The sequence below is a fragment of the Carlito syrichta genome, unplaced genomic scaffold, assembly GCF_000164805.1.
Source record: "Carlito syrichta isolate Samal-C Ts95f unplaced genomic scaffold, Tarsius_syrichta-2.0.1 Scaffold219838, whole genome shotgun sequence".
NCBI lineage: Eukaryota > Metazoa > Chordata > Mammalia > Primates > Tarsiidae > Carlito > Carlito syrichta.
The window spans coordinates 544,133-560,796 of NW_007163934.1; the positions used below are offsets into that span (position 1 = coordinate 544,133).

At 36.0% G+C, this 16,664-nt stretch overlaps 1 protein-coding gene across 1 annotated transcript in view; it reads right to left on the reverse strand.

Annotated features, from left to right (window-relative positions):
• The window catches only part of SEMA3D (semaphorin 3D), a 137,450-nt gene that overhangs the window by 60,966 nt on the left and 59,820 nt on the right, over nt 1-16,664 (reverse strand). The window contains exons 4-6 of the mRNA XM_008051671.2: nt 14,131-14,250; nt 8,818-8,911; nt 4,904-5,032 (exon numbers count right to left, since the gene is read on the reverse strand). Coding sequence (XP_008049862.1) covers nt 4,904-5,032; nt 8,818-8,911; nt 14,131-14,250 — 343 coding nt within the window. The remainder of the gene's footprint in view (nt 1-4,903; nt 5,033-8,817; nt 8,912-14,130; nt 14,251-16,664) is intronic.

A 16,664-nucleotide genomic window follows, 5' to 3' on the forward strand; every position in this document is an offset into this window, starting at 1 on the left:
CACAAGCGAGGTGCATTATACAATTGCAGGCTATCGTACGTAATTAATAAGCAAGTATACTTTAAGCCAGCCCTGTCCAACAAAATTAGTGCATTGATGAAAATGTTTTATATCTGTGCTGTCAAATATAGTAGCCCATAGCCGAAATGGCTATTGCACACTTGAAACATGACTGGTGTGACTCAGGAGTCAAATTTTAAATGCATTTAATTTTAATTAATTTAACTTAATTTAATTTTTTTTTTTGAGTTGAGGTCACACTCTGTCACCAAGGTTGGAGTGTAGTAGTACAATCACAGCTCACCACAGTCTTGACCTCCTGGCTCAGGCAATCTTCCACTTCAGCCTCCTGAGTAGCTGGGACTACAGGTGCACGCCACCAAACCCAGCTGATTTTTTATTTTTGTTTTTATTTCTGTAGAGACAAGAACCTGCAATGTTGCCTAGCTGGCTTCAAACTCCTGGTCACAAGAAATCCTTCAGACTCAGTCTCTCAATGTGCTGGGTTTACAGGCACCAGCCACCACACCCAGCTATTTATTTATTTTAGAGACAGATCTTGCTATGTTGCCTAGACTGGTCTTGACTCCTGGGCTCAAGAGATCCTGCCACCTCAGCTTCCTGAGAAGCTATAATTTAAATTTAAATAGCCATGTATGGCTCAAATCTACTATGTAGTTTTAGAGCAAGTAACATGTATAACTGCTGTGGCAGACTAGTGTTAAGACAGAAACAGACCCTTTATTCCTGTAATTGCCACCAAAAGGCAGTCAATCTTCCTGACTCAGAAGTCATGATAAAGCGACTCTTCTCAGAAGCTTAGTAACATGATGGAAGGATGGGCTTGGCAGCTACAAGACCTGGAAACATCCCCTTTTCATTCTGTGTCTCAATTTGTAAAATTGAAATTAAAATTTGAAATTTAAATTGAGGTTAAGAATCTGTAAAATGAGGTTAAATAAGATCCTGTCCAAGCTAATACTTATTCCCAGTAATCAGCACAGTTCATCTGTGTTCCCTCTTCTCACACTCCTGACTTCAGACAGATGACCCCAATGTCTTTGGACCATAGGCTGACTATATCTGGAAAATGATCATTTCTCATAAAAGACAGAAATTCTCCCTGAGCAAGCCAAAATTTTGTCTCAGTCCATCAGGTCCCTCTTCATTATGAGAATATCAAATAGTTTCTATCATTTCTTCCCTTGCTCTGCCCCAGTTTCCATGGACCAAGCAACTCTTGACAGACTGAGTCTCCTGAAGCATTGTGCTCTTCTAACTCTGACCTGACTTTCCCTCAACAAACATTTGACTTGCTGCCTGCACTTCCCTGGCTCCAGCCAGACTGCCTAAGTCTCCTTCACTACTTGTCTAACTCCACCTTCTCTATCTGTTCCAGTTCCCTTTCCCAGATCCACATGCTTGTTTGCTGTCACCTACCATGGCATGTGTACAGGCAGGCCCTGTTGGTAGTGAGACTGCAAGAACAGGGGATGTGCAGTCAATAGAGCAAAATTTGAGTTGATGGATTATACCATACAATGGAATGAATACAGTATCCAGGACTAGATATACATATGTGAGTCTCAATCTCACCTCTACTAGTTGTTTAGCTCTGAACTATTATCTGACTTCCAATATATCACCAAATGTAAAGTGCAAATAGTAATTCTCTCAGGATTATACCAATAAATAAAACAGCAATTTAAACATGCCAAAGATATGACTAGAACAGATGTCATATAAAATAAATGTGAAGAAGAGATGAGAGATAGGAAGATCAGTTAGTAAACAATAAAATAGAGGCAATAAACCAGAGATGAGATCATGAAAATTTATAGGAAAATGGTGACCATAGAAGGAACAAGGTCAACAGATATTTTTAAGGAAGTAAAGGTCCTTAGCAATAGATTAGATAAAGCAATAAAGGAGAGGAAGAAATCAAAGATAACTGCAAGGTGACTGGGTGGATAAAGTTAAAACATAAAAGTCAGAAAACACATATTGAAGGACAGGTTAGGAAAAAAAACAACATATATATTCACAGGATTTTAGATTTTGGATCCAATTAAAGCTAAGAGTCATTAAAGACCTTGTAAAAATCTCAAAACAAGTTAATGGCACAAAGCTAAGGCTTAAATATCTTTATCCCCATATAAAACACTCATTTTTTTCCTTTTAACGTAAGATGGTCTAATAAATATTTTTAAGGCCACTTAGTTACAGGGGAAGATTGGAAATGCAGTGTTAGGCAACACTGGAGCACAAGAAACAGTTGAAACTATTAGGACGGGTGAGTTTGCAGAATTACGAAGTGCAGAAGGGTTCCGAGAAGGAAGAAGGTGGTCAATAATTTACAATGCTAAAGAGATGACAGAGAATCACAGGACATTCAGGTTTTTAGTCCTACCCTCTACTATTTCCACATCCAAAAATAATGATGATAATATTAACACTAATTGGATGTTTAAAATTATCTTCTAACAGACTTCCTATACGATCTAATTGAATCCTTATGGCACCCTATGAATAGGTGCTAATGTTAATAGATCCCATATTTATAGATGAAAAATTTGAATGCACAGAAAGATTTGACCAAAGTCATCAATAAGAGAGAGTCAGGACTTAAACACAAATAATCAAGTTCCACAAAAGCAGAGCTACAATTTTTGTCTAAACTGGGACATTTTTGAGAGTAAAATGGCAACAGAAATAAACTGGAAATGTCCTGGGCAAACTGGGTCATATGGTCACCCTGGATTTTAATCACTAAGCAATCTGCCCTGAATGACCTAGAACCATAAATGTTATTTTCTTCATTCTTAATTATTTGCTTGAATTCAGTACATTGAGACTTCTACCATGCATCTTCTCTCCTACTTTCAATTTCTTCATTTTTACTGGCTTCATCTTTAACTGCAAATCTTTCCCAGCATCCAGATCATCTCTTGAACACTGCCTCATGTGTTTGGATTCTCCTATTCTCAAACCAATAGTTTCTCTCTCAAATATTCTTAGCTGTGTAGTATTTTCATGTCCATCCCCTCTGCCACTACCTTTGTTTCTCTTCTTTTCTCATTCTCCTGTTTTTATGCAATGACCTCTTGTTTCTCTGTCCTCTTTCTTCAATTTTCCCTTCATCCTATTAAGAAACACGTTGTTGTTGTTTTTCTAAGTTACCTTTAATTAAATAAAGTTCTGGCTCCCTGATGAAAAAGTAAGCCATCAATGGCTCTCCATTGGTTTCAAGATCATATTCACAGCTCTTTAGCCTCATCTCCCACTCTCTGCTTATGCTCCAGGCTGAGCAAGGCATGCATCATTCATGAGGTCAACAAACTTCCCCTATCTATCTGTGCAGCATGGATAGAATAGCATGCAGTGGGCAACAGGACCTCAAAAGTTATTTATTAAGGGAATGTTAAACCCATTCGAAGACTTCCTACAGCACTAACTATAGCATTCCTAGGCAAATAATGCGTATTCCCTGTATCATTTATTATATGAATAATATTGCAGACTTTTTTTTTTTTTGAGTTGGAGTCTCACTCCCTTGCCCAGACTGGAGGGCAGTGGCCGCTCCCAGCCACCGCAGCCTCCACCTGCTGGGCTCCGTCGATCCTTCCGCCTCAGCCTTCTGAGTAGCTGGAACTACAGGGGCGCGCTACCACGCCCAGCTAATTTTTTTGGTTTAGTGTAGAGATGGGGTCTCGCCAAGTTGCCTAGGCGGGTCTCGAGCCTGCGGGCTCAGGCAATCCACTCACCTCAGCCTCCCAAAGTACAGGATTACAGGCTGAGCCACCGAGCCCGGCTGCAGACTTATTTTTAAAAATCTCACAATGCACAAAAAGATAGTTCTGTTTTACATGTGTGTTAAGATATTTATAGGTAACTCATAGTTGGAGATATTGTTTTATATTTGTTTACTTATTAGGCGCAAATACCACAACATTCTTTTTGTCAATGGCGAGCACATTGTTGTGTAAACAGATAGATCTGGAGGTTTTGAGTAAAGAAATGTCTTAAAAGTGTTTTCCCTTTTGTTTATGTTATCACTGCTTAAATGACACTAAGTGATAGAGAGATAGTCCCTAGGAAATCTCTCCTTCAGCTCCCTTCACCAAAGCCCAGTATTTATGGTGGGAATGGGAAATGCTGCCTGCCTGCTTAAGTTACACAGTTATGCTATTCTGCCATGCAATAGAATAAAGTCATATGTTAACTAGAAAACATTACAAAATCATAACAAAATCTGATCTTTTGTGGGGAGAGGGGTAATAGTGTTCCTTAGATTAATTAAATAAATTCATTTAGATGTTTCTTTTTTCATTTTTTAACCCCAAATACTGTAGGATTCCTTAAAAAAAAAGTAATCAAATTTATATCAATATGCTTAAAATTTTGGAGGAACATAAATTTTTCTCAAGCAATACAAGTAAACACTACCATCTAACTTCTTTTTATTGGGCTAAAGGACAACACCTGTCTTAGTCTTTAAAACACAAACTGCAGAAGTAAGATTGACAGGCATATCCCAGCTCTGCACCTGACAAATTGTTAAGACCTTGGTCGAATTACCTAATTTCTCTCCACTTTAGTTTGTTCATATTTAAAAAGCATAAAATAATAATATATGTCATATGTCACTGTGAATATTAAAAATACAGATTAGAACATAGAATAGTGTCAAAGACAAAACACACATTCAATAAATATCAAGTATCATGAGATAAACAACAGGTTTTGGAGATTTGACTAACTCAATGTGGAATTATTTCAAATGTATCTTATAATGTTGAGTTAAATTAATTATCCCAAAACATATTTGAATGAATAATAATAAGCTTCTTATCTATCCAAAAGCAAAGGCAAAACAATCAAAAGTAGAAAAAAAATCACTAACCATTGAGCCAGTAGTGCTCTGAAATATCAGTTCTGATGTAATGGTGGTCATGAGTGGGCCCAAGGGACCGTGTGAATGCAGTATCTTTGCCAAGGAAATCAGAAGCTGTTCCAGAGTAGAGGTACTCATCTGGGAGGGAGAAAAAAAAAAATACAGAGGACATCTAAGAGTATAGCAGGAGATACTATTTAAAATATACAAATTTCACAGCATGAGGCCAAAGATGTTTGCTGTTGAATATCAGAATATGTTGCTTCATAAGTTTCACTTTTGTATTTTGAAAGTTTAACTAAGTTGAAGAAAAGATAATTCAATTAGCTATAGTAGCTGACGCTAGATACTTGAATATTAAAGAGGCCAAATTCTTCTGAATTAATAATTGCACTTAAATCAGCTTCCTTTTGAATAAGTGCTTTCTCTATCCCGTCTCCTCACAGATAATTCAAGGAAATATTATAATTAGAAGCTCCTCTTTTTAGCAAGACACAAAAAATATTAAAAGTTAAGTGCCATAATGAGGAACGAATTGTGTAATTAGTATGTACTTAACCAACACAGCCTCAATGACCAAAACTTTTCTTTGCCTAACCTCTACAGAAAGGGAGCTGAAGTCATTCTTTGTAACTATAACTTGTTGCATTCCTTGTAGCTAATCATGTCTCTGATAAACAGGAATTCTTGAAAGCGAGAAGATGTGGCCATTACTGCATACCAAACTTCTTTGTCTTGTTAATTGTATAAAGTGCATGTCCATGTTTCACCAGAGAGAGAGGGAAAGAGAGAGAGGAGGAAGGCAGGGAGAAAGGTAAAGAGAGGCGAAAGGACAGGAGAAGAAGGAGGAGGAGGAGGAAAAGAGATAGGGTAGTGAGAAGTGGGAGGAAGGAGGGACATAGAAGGAAGAGGAGGAGAAGCAGAGGAAGGTGAGAGGGAGAACAGAGAGAAATGAATAAAGAAAGATTAGAGAGAGGAAGAGAGAGAAGGAAAGGGAGAGAAAAGGGTAGGGGAGAAAGGGAAGATGGGAACAACATTCCCTGAAGCTAATTAGAGTGTTACTGGGAGAAGGGGCGCAGCTCCTGTTGTGGTATGACAGGGTTGATGTCAACAACCAGGTTCTTGTGTTCAAGTTTGGAAAGAATTCACAAACAGATACACAAAGTAGCACAAGTGAGTAGCTTTATTAAGCAAAGAACAGTACACTCTCAAGAGGGGACAGTGGGCAGAAACAGCCTATAGAAGCCATTGCTTCTGCCCTAAATTATTATTAAGCTATAACTTTTATTCTTAGGGGTACGGAGGAGTCAGTTCTGGGGTAATTTTTTTCCCAGAAATGGGTGGCTTTGGGGTTGAGTTACTGCTATTCCTTCCTCGTGTTGTGAGGGGGAGTTTTAGGCCTTACTGAGACATACTGGTACTGCTATGGTGTCAGGTGTATGATGGGAGTGGGAGACTCCCCTAGGGTAATTTTATGGTGATAGTATTATAATGAAGGCAAAAGGAGGTTATGATCACTTTGAATCAACCCTGGCTATTGATGTGCATGCTCCAGGTGGTCTCTAAGTCAATTCCTGCCTTGGTGGTGGGTTCCCTACCACAAGCATCATGGATAGACTGACTACTGTATTGCAGGTGTATCTGATAAGAGTCTAGCAGTTAGGTAGGTGTGAAGTTTTCTATAACTAGGCTGCCTTGCTTGCATGTGTGGTTTTATACCCACTGCTGCAGATGTCAATAAGCCTGGAACTTTCCTACAGCCCTAAAATTTTCCTAGTCTAACCTGCATACTCTATCAAGAGCACTGGGTAGGGGCAAGGTTGGGTGGAGGAAAAAGGCTGTTTCTGCAGAAGAATATGTTGCCCCTTTGAGAGCTAAGCATCTGCTCTCTCAAGAGACCTTAGTCAACCACTTATAACATTCAATAGGAAAATGCAAAAAAGGGCTAATCCTCACAGAGCATTTAGACTTTTAAAATGCCTAAATACGAAAACAAACACGTTTTTTTTTTTTTGAGTTGGAGTCTCACTCTGTCGCCCAGACTGGAGTGCAGTGGCTGCTTCCGGCCACCGCAGCCTCGACTTGCTGGGCTCCAGTGATCCTTCCGCCTCAGCCTTCCAAGTACAAACACATGTTTTATCACTGAAATTCAATTTTCCTCAGAAACATATCTTTAAAATTCTGCCTTGTATAAGAAGAGGTTAAGATACTTTCTACATTCACTTACTATATCCACCTAAATAAACTTTTACTGAACTATTTGGGAAATTCAACCTAAATAATGACAATAGATAACTTTTTTTTCAGAGTTGGAGTCTCACTCTTGTCACGCAGGCTGGAGTACAGTGGCATGCTCATGGACACAGCAGCCTCGACCTGCTGGGCTTAGGAGATCCTTCTGCCTCAGTCTTCCAAGTAGCTAGAACTATCATGCCACCACACTCGGCTAGTTGTTTTGATTTATTGTAGAGACAAGGTCTCACAAAGTTACTCAGGCTGGTCTCGAAACCCTGGGCTCAGGCAATCCTCTCGCCTTCTGCCTCCCAAAGTGCTGGGATTATAGGTTGAGCCACCACACATGGCCTACAATAGCTAACTTTTAAAGAAAAAAATAAAAAATAAAAAACATGCATACACACACAAAATAGAGAAATTTAGCTCTTAAAGTAGATGTAGATATGGTATTGGCTTCACTCTCTTAAGGCACATATTTCCTTAAAATATATCAGGTAAATGGCAATATTCCATTGTGGGGCAAATTTTTTTAAAATAAAAAATGATACCAATAAAGGCATTATAATTAAATTTGGTAAAAGTAAAGAAAGTGGGTCATCACTTTGAAACATAAAATTTTAGGTTTTTGAAAGTTTTGTCAGAAAAAAACAAAACGAGTTTTAACTTAAAAATTAATTTGAATATCCAGGCTTTCAAATTGTCTACTACTAGTATCTAAAAGTACTTAGGGATTCCTAAGAGGGTCTCTAATGCCTACATTCTGTTGTTTTTTTATTAAGGGTGTGTCAACACACTTCACAGATCAGAATTACAAATCATCTATCTCATTTTCTGAGAATAATGTCTTACTATTAGTCACATAATTTTCAAAAAAAAAAAAGAGAAAACAAACACACACACGCTTTCACTTCAAAGTAAAATCACTAGTTCTCACTAAGTGAAAATTAAAATGTCATGGTGCTTCACTCTTATCGCCTATTCAAACATTTGATAGACAAGTTAAATAAAAAGAGACTAAAGTCATGAACCAAATCAAGACAAAAGGAGTCATTATAATGGCTGAAATTCAGAGGCCTTGCCGACATTCCTTGAAACAGACTTCAGACCACACAGTACTGCTTTCTTTGAACAGGGTAGTTGTCTCATAAGACAATTTAAGATGTATACAAAGCAAGAGAAGACTAACTATGCTAGCAAAACTTCACATTTTCCTGAATATAATTAGGTTATAGTGAGACTGGAGGAAAAGATGTTTCTATCATCTGTATTCTATAGCATGATTAATTTGGTTTATTAATAAATTCGTTTATTAATTTGGTTTTCCACTTATGGGATTGTTGGACTTAACTTCCATACTGAGTCAAATAAGGACACAGCTCAGCTGAGAAAAATCCCAGATATCTAAACATGAAAGCATGCAACAAATAATGGTGTGTTCTTTGCATTATATAGAATTCAATCCAAAGTTAACTTACAAAGTAACTGTGCAGACATTAAGGATTGCTATGTGTTCACTTTACTGATAAGGATGCTCGGCATAGAGACTTAGCTCCAAAATAATGAAACCAAATAGCTGGTGGAAGATTAATCCCAAATTATCTTCAGCTCAGTAGGAAAATCTGGTTTAGTCAACACATACCTATTCAGAAGATCATTTGAGAGTAAGAACTGCCTGTCATTGATCTTACCTGTCATTACTGAAGCAAAAGGCTGCTGAGGATCAAAGGGACATTTCAGCCTGCCAGACTCCAAAGAATGTGTGTCCAGTTTGAAAGTAACTTCCTGTTATGAGAAATCGTAACACAAGTGAAATTTTTAAAAATATTAAAAACAGCATGAATGTAGGAGATAGGACAAAATACCAATTAATTAATTTGATACAAGCTAGTTTAGCTTATAGCATGTATATCATGCTGTGCTTCTTAACTCTTTAACAAATATTATATTTGGTGAGACTTAATACTCATGTTTTGGGTCTTCTTTTGCAATGAAAAAACTGAGTAAATTCTTCAAGTGGAAATAGTAATATACTGACCAATGCATTTAGTCTGAACCACTATCATTTTCAAAATCACTACTAAGAACACGTATTTCTTTAGTTTAATAACTAGTTCATTAAATTCAATAAAACCAACTTCATCATTTCAGATATAAATTTGCAGTAATAGATATACTTTCAGGATAATGATTATGGTCTATAAAACTAAGCATCTTCAACTACACCAAATTGTGGAAACCTCACAATATATGCATTTTTAATTATAGTGATATACAAGTGTTCTAAGGCAAGCCATTCATTGTCAAGCTGTTGCTATATCTGGGCAAAAAAAAAAAAAAAATCTTGTAGTATTTTCACTATTATGAAAACACTGTACACATTAAACCACATAGTTATCTTGGCTAAAACATCTATTTTTATAATAGTGGCCACAGACAGAATGACATTGGCAGACTTTTAATATTCAGGGAAAAAAATAACATCTTAAGTTGAACTTTCCAAGAAAAATATGAATGCATAATGAATATGGCCCCATGAGCTTGAGTGTTTTATAACAATGACTATACTACCATCCAGTAGAAAGGCTGATGACTCACCGTGGTCATGCACTAGTTAGAGAAATCCAGCATTTCAGACATCCTGTCTAGATGGAGTATCTCCAAAGTTATATCAGAGCACACATGTAATAAGAAAGGACCATTCATTGCTACTCATGTAGAACACAGCAATAAAGCAAAAGGGATAAATAAAATTGGATACTTGTCATGTCATTAGTTCAGGTCTTTTTTTTCCTTTTAAACAAGACTGATAGTAACTACTCTGTCATTAAGAAAATGCTAATAGGAATTTTAAAAGCTTGATTAACAATTGCTGTTTCATAACTTTAAATAAACACACTTTAATATAAACCATAACAAGTACTTAACAGTTAATAGGTACTAACAGGACCAAGAGTTCTACACCTACTGTCTTATTGAATTCTCACCACAAGCCTGATGATGAAGCTACTTTAATAATTCCAGCTGTACAAGTGTAATGTTGAGGACCAAAGAAGTTACAGACCTTGGTCAGGGTCAAAAGTTAGTCAAGGCCAAGCAGGAGCTTGAACTCAGGGCTGTCTCCAAAGTTTATCCTCTTTATAAATCTAATCTTATAATTTCAAACTCAAGGATTTTAAAATATGTTGAAATCAACTTATGGGCCCACCGTGACCATGTAAGATGATCAAGTCCAAATATGATTATTAGTTTGAAGATATCAGCTAATGAAAAGTTGTGATAGTGAAGCTTAGGTTGACAAAAGTTTAATGAGAACATATTTAGGGTATACTTCCCAACTGTGGATAAGTTCAGAAATATGCCAGGAAGAAACACCTGTAGACTGTGACTTGTAGTATATTTAAATATCATTAAGGGTACATTATTCTCCACAGATCAAACAGACCTATTGGCTCTAAAGTCTATAATGGGACATTATAAAGAGAAAAGTAAACCGAATCCTGGTGCCCCAGAAAAATTATAGTAAAAAGTTAACAAAGAAAAAGAAGAAAGAAAAGATCTGGGAGAATGTCATAGTGAATCCTAGGTCCTAGAGAAACTCTTGAATTTTTATAGGTTTCTGTTTTTAAATATGTTTGATTACATCCTCATTGGAAGACATAAAATTGGTATTTGTGGAAGCTGAGGACAAGGTATCCCTTCCAATCTACCAGAGAAAGGAGATATCAAGGAAGTGAGACGCCCTGAGACAATAAAGGACACATACAGGTAAATGGCATTAAAAAGATAAAAAGAATGATTCGATGCATTTCCTGAAATAAACTGACTGAAAAATTATATATGATACTCTTAAGTTTTGAGACTTTAATTTTATAAGATTATCACCATGAAATTACTTAAGCTTAATTAATCATGCAAAAAGCTCTTATCTGAGTTGCACAGGCAGAAATGTTGTATAGAAGCAAACAGATAAATAAATAGGAATGACAGTAAGAAAACATTTAATTACCACAACATCTAAGCAATGTTATTGTCAATGTCATCCCCATTTAAAGGTGAGATCTGTAGCAGTAGAGGGGAGATTGCAGAGGAAATTATTCTAATCTAATTATCAAACAACTATCAGACACTCCCAGTACTGCAGGATATAAATATTATCCAATATAAATATACAAAGTAGACACATTTTTGAGATTCATGCCTCTTTACTCTTCTGTGTTTCAGTTGCCTAGTAATGGATGCTTACTAAGTAACTGGAATGAAGCAAATGCTAAGCCAAAAATATACACTCATTTTTAAAATTTTATCCTCAAAATCACTGGGAGAGGTAGTTACTATTATTATCATCATCATTTTACTGAATAAACAAAAGCATAGCAAGTTAATGGACTGTACATAAGGTCATGGAGTTGGTAAATTACCGGAGCCATATTTCAAATACTGTCCATACTCAGACTACGATTAGAAGTGTTAACAGCAGCCTTGACTTCTTGCCTATTCCAGTTCCAATTCTGGCTCCAATTGCCCACTTGGCATGGCCTACTGAACATATTTCAAATGCAGAATATACAAAACTAACTTGTCATGTTTTCCTCAAACTCACCTCAACAAATAATACTACTCTCTAACTTACTGGCAAAGTCAGAAATCTAGAATTCATCTTATCTTTTCCCTCTTTCTTCCCATTACCCAGCCACATTGCCTAGCAATCTCCAGACTGTACCTTTCTTCACCCATTTTGTATATTACTGGTCCTTCTTCACAGCCACCTGAGGAATAACCTTATTTATTTGAAAAGGGAAGGGCCTTCTAAACTTCCTCTAGGAGTACAATGATTTCTTGAGACTAATGATTCATTTTAAAAGTTAACAATCTTCAAGCAGGGCTGCCATTCAATTACCTGTACTCCTGACCAGCTGAAAACTTGCAAGGCTCAATAACTCTGTTCATTCATAATCCTCTTATTCATAGAACTTATAAATTTGACTACCCTAGGGCTTCTTGACAGACCCAAGCTAAGTAATTAGTTCCATCTAAATTCCCTTTCAACACTTCCAACTTTTAAGGAACTATAGAATACTATTTGCATCCCTCAGCAGGTTGTGACTTTGGCCTTTACCTCCAGGCCTGAAAACACACCCAAGCTGTGGGCCTATATCATATAATTATACTCTATGCCATGAGCTACTGTTATATATTACCCTTCATCAAAGCTAGGCAGGAGAACATTACACCAGCAGCAAAGAATGATGGATTAAGTTGCCAAGTGTCCTAGTGGTTCTGAAATTTATCTGTCGGGTTTGCTTTATTTTGAAGCAGTTGAGTCTCGGCTGGTTAGACAAGTTGGTTAGAGAGGAAAATCTATCCAGTCACAGTTGTGGGTTTAAGCTCTGCATGAATTAGCTAAATCCATGTAAAGAAACTTTTACCATAAAGCCAGACATTACTTTCAAACACAGCCAATTATCCTGAAAATATGTGTGGTTATTCACAGAAAGTACAGTCATGCATCACTTCATGACAGGGTACATTTGAAGAAATGTGTTGTTACACAATATCACTATAATGCGAACATCACAGAGTGTACTTATACAAACCTGAATGATACAACCTCCTACACACCTAGGTTATATGGTGTAGCCTATTGCTTTGAGGCTACAGACCTGTACTGCATGTTACTGTACTGAATACCACAGAAGACAGTAACAGAATGGTAAGATTTGTGTACCTAAACATATGTACACCTAAAAAAGATACAGTAAAAATATGGTACTGTCATCTTAATGAATTGCATATGCAGTCCATTGTTGACTGAAACATCATTATGCAGCACATTACTGTATATATTTATACTCATGAGGCTAGTACTGTACACAAAGAAACAACTTACAGCGCATATTCGAAAGCTCAGTTGGGCATGGTCTAGAGATAAACTGCCTTGATTCAATTTGTTGCTAGACCATTTATTATTTGGGTTATTTAGTATGTTATTGATTACACCGAGACTCAATTTTTGCTAACCTATAAATTGGGAATTACAATGGTACTAGCTTTATTGAGAGTTGTGAAATTCCAAAGAAATAATCCATGCAAAGTGCATGCTACAGTCCAAAGACTACTCTAAAGTATTGGTAATTAATTAAGTTACTGGAATCCGAATGTTTCTCATTTATTAAAATACAATTGGTGTCTGGAATAAATTACTCCTAATTAATGCATCCTTTATTTCCATGATGTAAATTTGGTTAGCAGAAATAATGAGTTCAGAGTGCCAATGACTATTTATACAAATTTGAGGAAAATCATTCAAATTCTCTTTACTTTCTGTCACTTTTGTAACCATGCATAATGACAACATTACTGGATAGTAAAAATGAAATTATGTATAAGATGCAATTCCATTGTAAGACCTTATGGGAAATGAATTTTTACCAACAGCAGCATAAATTATATATCTAGTTATAGAAAACTCAAGAGAAAATAAAAAAGACATACATGGAGTCAATAAAAAACAAGAACTTTTAACATTTTGCACTACTAATTTTGTTTTCTCACTGAAACCAACTTTTAACAGAAAAACATTTTTGTTAGATAAAGTGTATAATGAAAATGGCAGTCCATAAAATGGTTAGGAACATGAGTTCTTATGCCTTTCTTTCCTTTCTTTCTTTCCTTCTTTCCTGCTTTCTTTCTTTCTTTCTTTCTTTTCTTCTTCTTTCTTTCTTTCTTTCTTTCTTTCCTTTCTCTCTCCCTCCCTCTCTCTCTCACCCCTCCTTTTACTTTCTTTTTTAAGACAAGACCTCACTCTGCTACTCTGACTGGATTTGAACTCCTGGGTGAAAGTCATCCTCCCATCTCAATCTCCCGGTAGTTGGGATTATATAAGCATCACCATGTATGGCCATATAATTTTTATTTTAAAATCTGCCTATTTTATGTCACAGGCATTAAGTAATAAAGTGCTGCAGGAAATTATGTTTTTTCATACTATTTCATTATATTACCTCCTTGTAGACTCCAAGATCAATATATGTGCATATCGGGTGAAATGCTCCAGTTCCACAGACATAGATGTGAGTTTTGTTATAGGGTTGAAGCACTCTGATGAAATTTGCACATTCTGTCTATTGGGCATAAAAATTAAAAACATTAACACACAATTCACACAAGGTTTTTGAAATATAAAATCATTCATCCTACCTGTTTTTCAAGTAGATAAATGATCACAAATAAAAGCACAAATTAAAAAGATTTCTGAGAAATTCTAAACATTTGAAATAACAAAGGAGGCAAGACAAATATAGGAACTGTGGCTTAAAGGAGTGTTTTCAAACTTTTTGAAGTTATAAAACGCTTAAACTAATGAGAATTAGATTAATAAGAATGCAAAGCTCTGTAGTGGTACTCAGTGAGGTCTAGAGAATGAATGAATATAGTTAGTCATCCATACTTTTTTTTTTTTAAGAGATAGGAGTCTGCCTGTGTTGCCCTAACTGGTCTCCAAGTCCTGGGCTTAAGCAGTTCTTCCACTTTAACCTCCCAAGTAGCTGGAACAATAAGCACATGCTACCGTGCCTGGCATACCTTCTTTCAAGAAGTACATAGAAAACCAAATCCATCATCCTCTGAATCTATCACCACAGACTCTATCCCACATGGTTACTATGTTTGCAACATCATCTGTCTCAGCTCTCAACACTGCACACATAGGAATACATGTGTATTCCTATGCATGTTTTCCATTCTTATTGGCCAAAATTCCCTACCACTTACTGCCATTTATTTTCACATGCTACAGAGCGTCTAAGAAGCGGATTATTTTCTGATGATTCCAAGAGTCTTCTATCTTTCCTGTGAACATTTTTTTACATTGAGTCAAATTTCTAAAGAAATTTTTATGTTTCTTCATGGTTTGCATATGCCTAATATTTCTCTACATCTTCATTATCTTTAGAACTTAATCATTTTTCTGCCCCTTATTACATAGTGGCTCCCTATTTTTCAGAGTATTTTGTTCTTGTTATTATAAATTCTTTTAAATTTCTTTCCTATAAGTGAAACTTTATCTTTACATAATTGTTAGATAATTACTTAACCAATGGATTTCAGAGAAAAAAGTCCAGTTTTTTTCCTGCTTGTGTGGCCATGGGCCTAATGGTCACTGTCATGGCTAAGGGTTCTCAGATAGACAATGGCCTCAGTAGTCCAACTGGTAGAATGGTTCTTAGAATAAGATACAATTTTTAAAATGGCAGTCAGTGGCTTAGCTAACAAGATTGTTATGAAGATTAAGGGACATAATATAATATTTAATAATTGTTTGTTTCTTATCTTGGTTTTGACCTATACAAAATATCAATGTCCTAGTGGCTGTTCTGATTTGAGAGTGAATAGTGATTCATTCATAGTCTGCAAATCTGTGCTACAAAGTTTCTAGTTCCTAGTTTTCCTACCCCAGCTGACCTACAATTTTGTCTCAAAAATCTGTACATTTTAGATAATAAAAATCGGTGTATTCTATCACATAAGAATATCAAGTTTAACTTAAAGAGTCTTTTGTTCTCTGCTTCCATATAAACAAAATATGTAGTTGCTTATGCCTGAATTAAATGCCAGTACTGGTCCCTCAGATAGCCACACAGGTAAAGAATGTTTCCTTATCAGGTAGAAAGACTCAGCACACTTTAAAAAGGGCAAGGCGCTGAGTATAGTTGCTTAGGTTGTATACTGCAAAAAGGTGTCATATTTAAGGATGTGTAAATCAAACAGCATGCATATTTTTTATCTTGAATATTTTTATATGTTGGGTATGGTTTCATATGTTTATTATATGGAAACTCTTAAAGAAGGAAAAGTTTATATTTATTAAAGACAAATAAATATGCTAATTTCACATTATACTAATTTTCTACCTTTCCATCAAAATGTCTGATAACAAGAACTGATTTTCTATTTGTGGAAAGGCACCATAGAAACCTAGCTTCATGTTCTTTTTTATCATTTAAGACCATGCAAATGAAAACCTAGTTCATAGAGCTAATATGCCATAATAAATCTTTTTGAACAAACAATGGAGGCAGAGTAATATGAGAAAATCTGAGACAAAAAAAAAAAAAAATGTAGAAATGTACATGACCAGCAGATAAGTTTTAATGATGTCTTCATGGCTAGGGTAGGAAGTTTTAAATATTATCCAATCTTTATTCTTCTCACTCATGCTTGGTGAAAAGACTTTTATTTCTTGATCTTTCTGCCACAAAGAGATTCGTGCAAACGTGAGAGCTACACAGGAATAGTACACAGGGCAGAGAATACAACAATTATTGACTAGAGTAAGGTTATGAACTCACTGGCAGTTATCTCATCATATTTTCAAAAGCTCAGTTTTACCAAATAGCCATAGGATTTAGAAAGTAATTTTGCAAGATTCTAGAAAAAAAATTGTATAAAAATAAAACAAGCCGGGCTTGGTGGCTCAGCCTGTAATCCCGCGCCTTTGGGAGGCTGAGGTGAGTGGATTGCCTGAGCATGCGGGTTC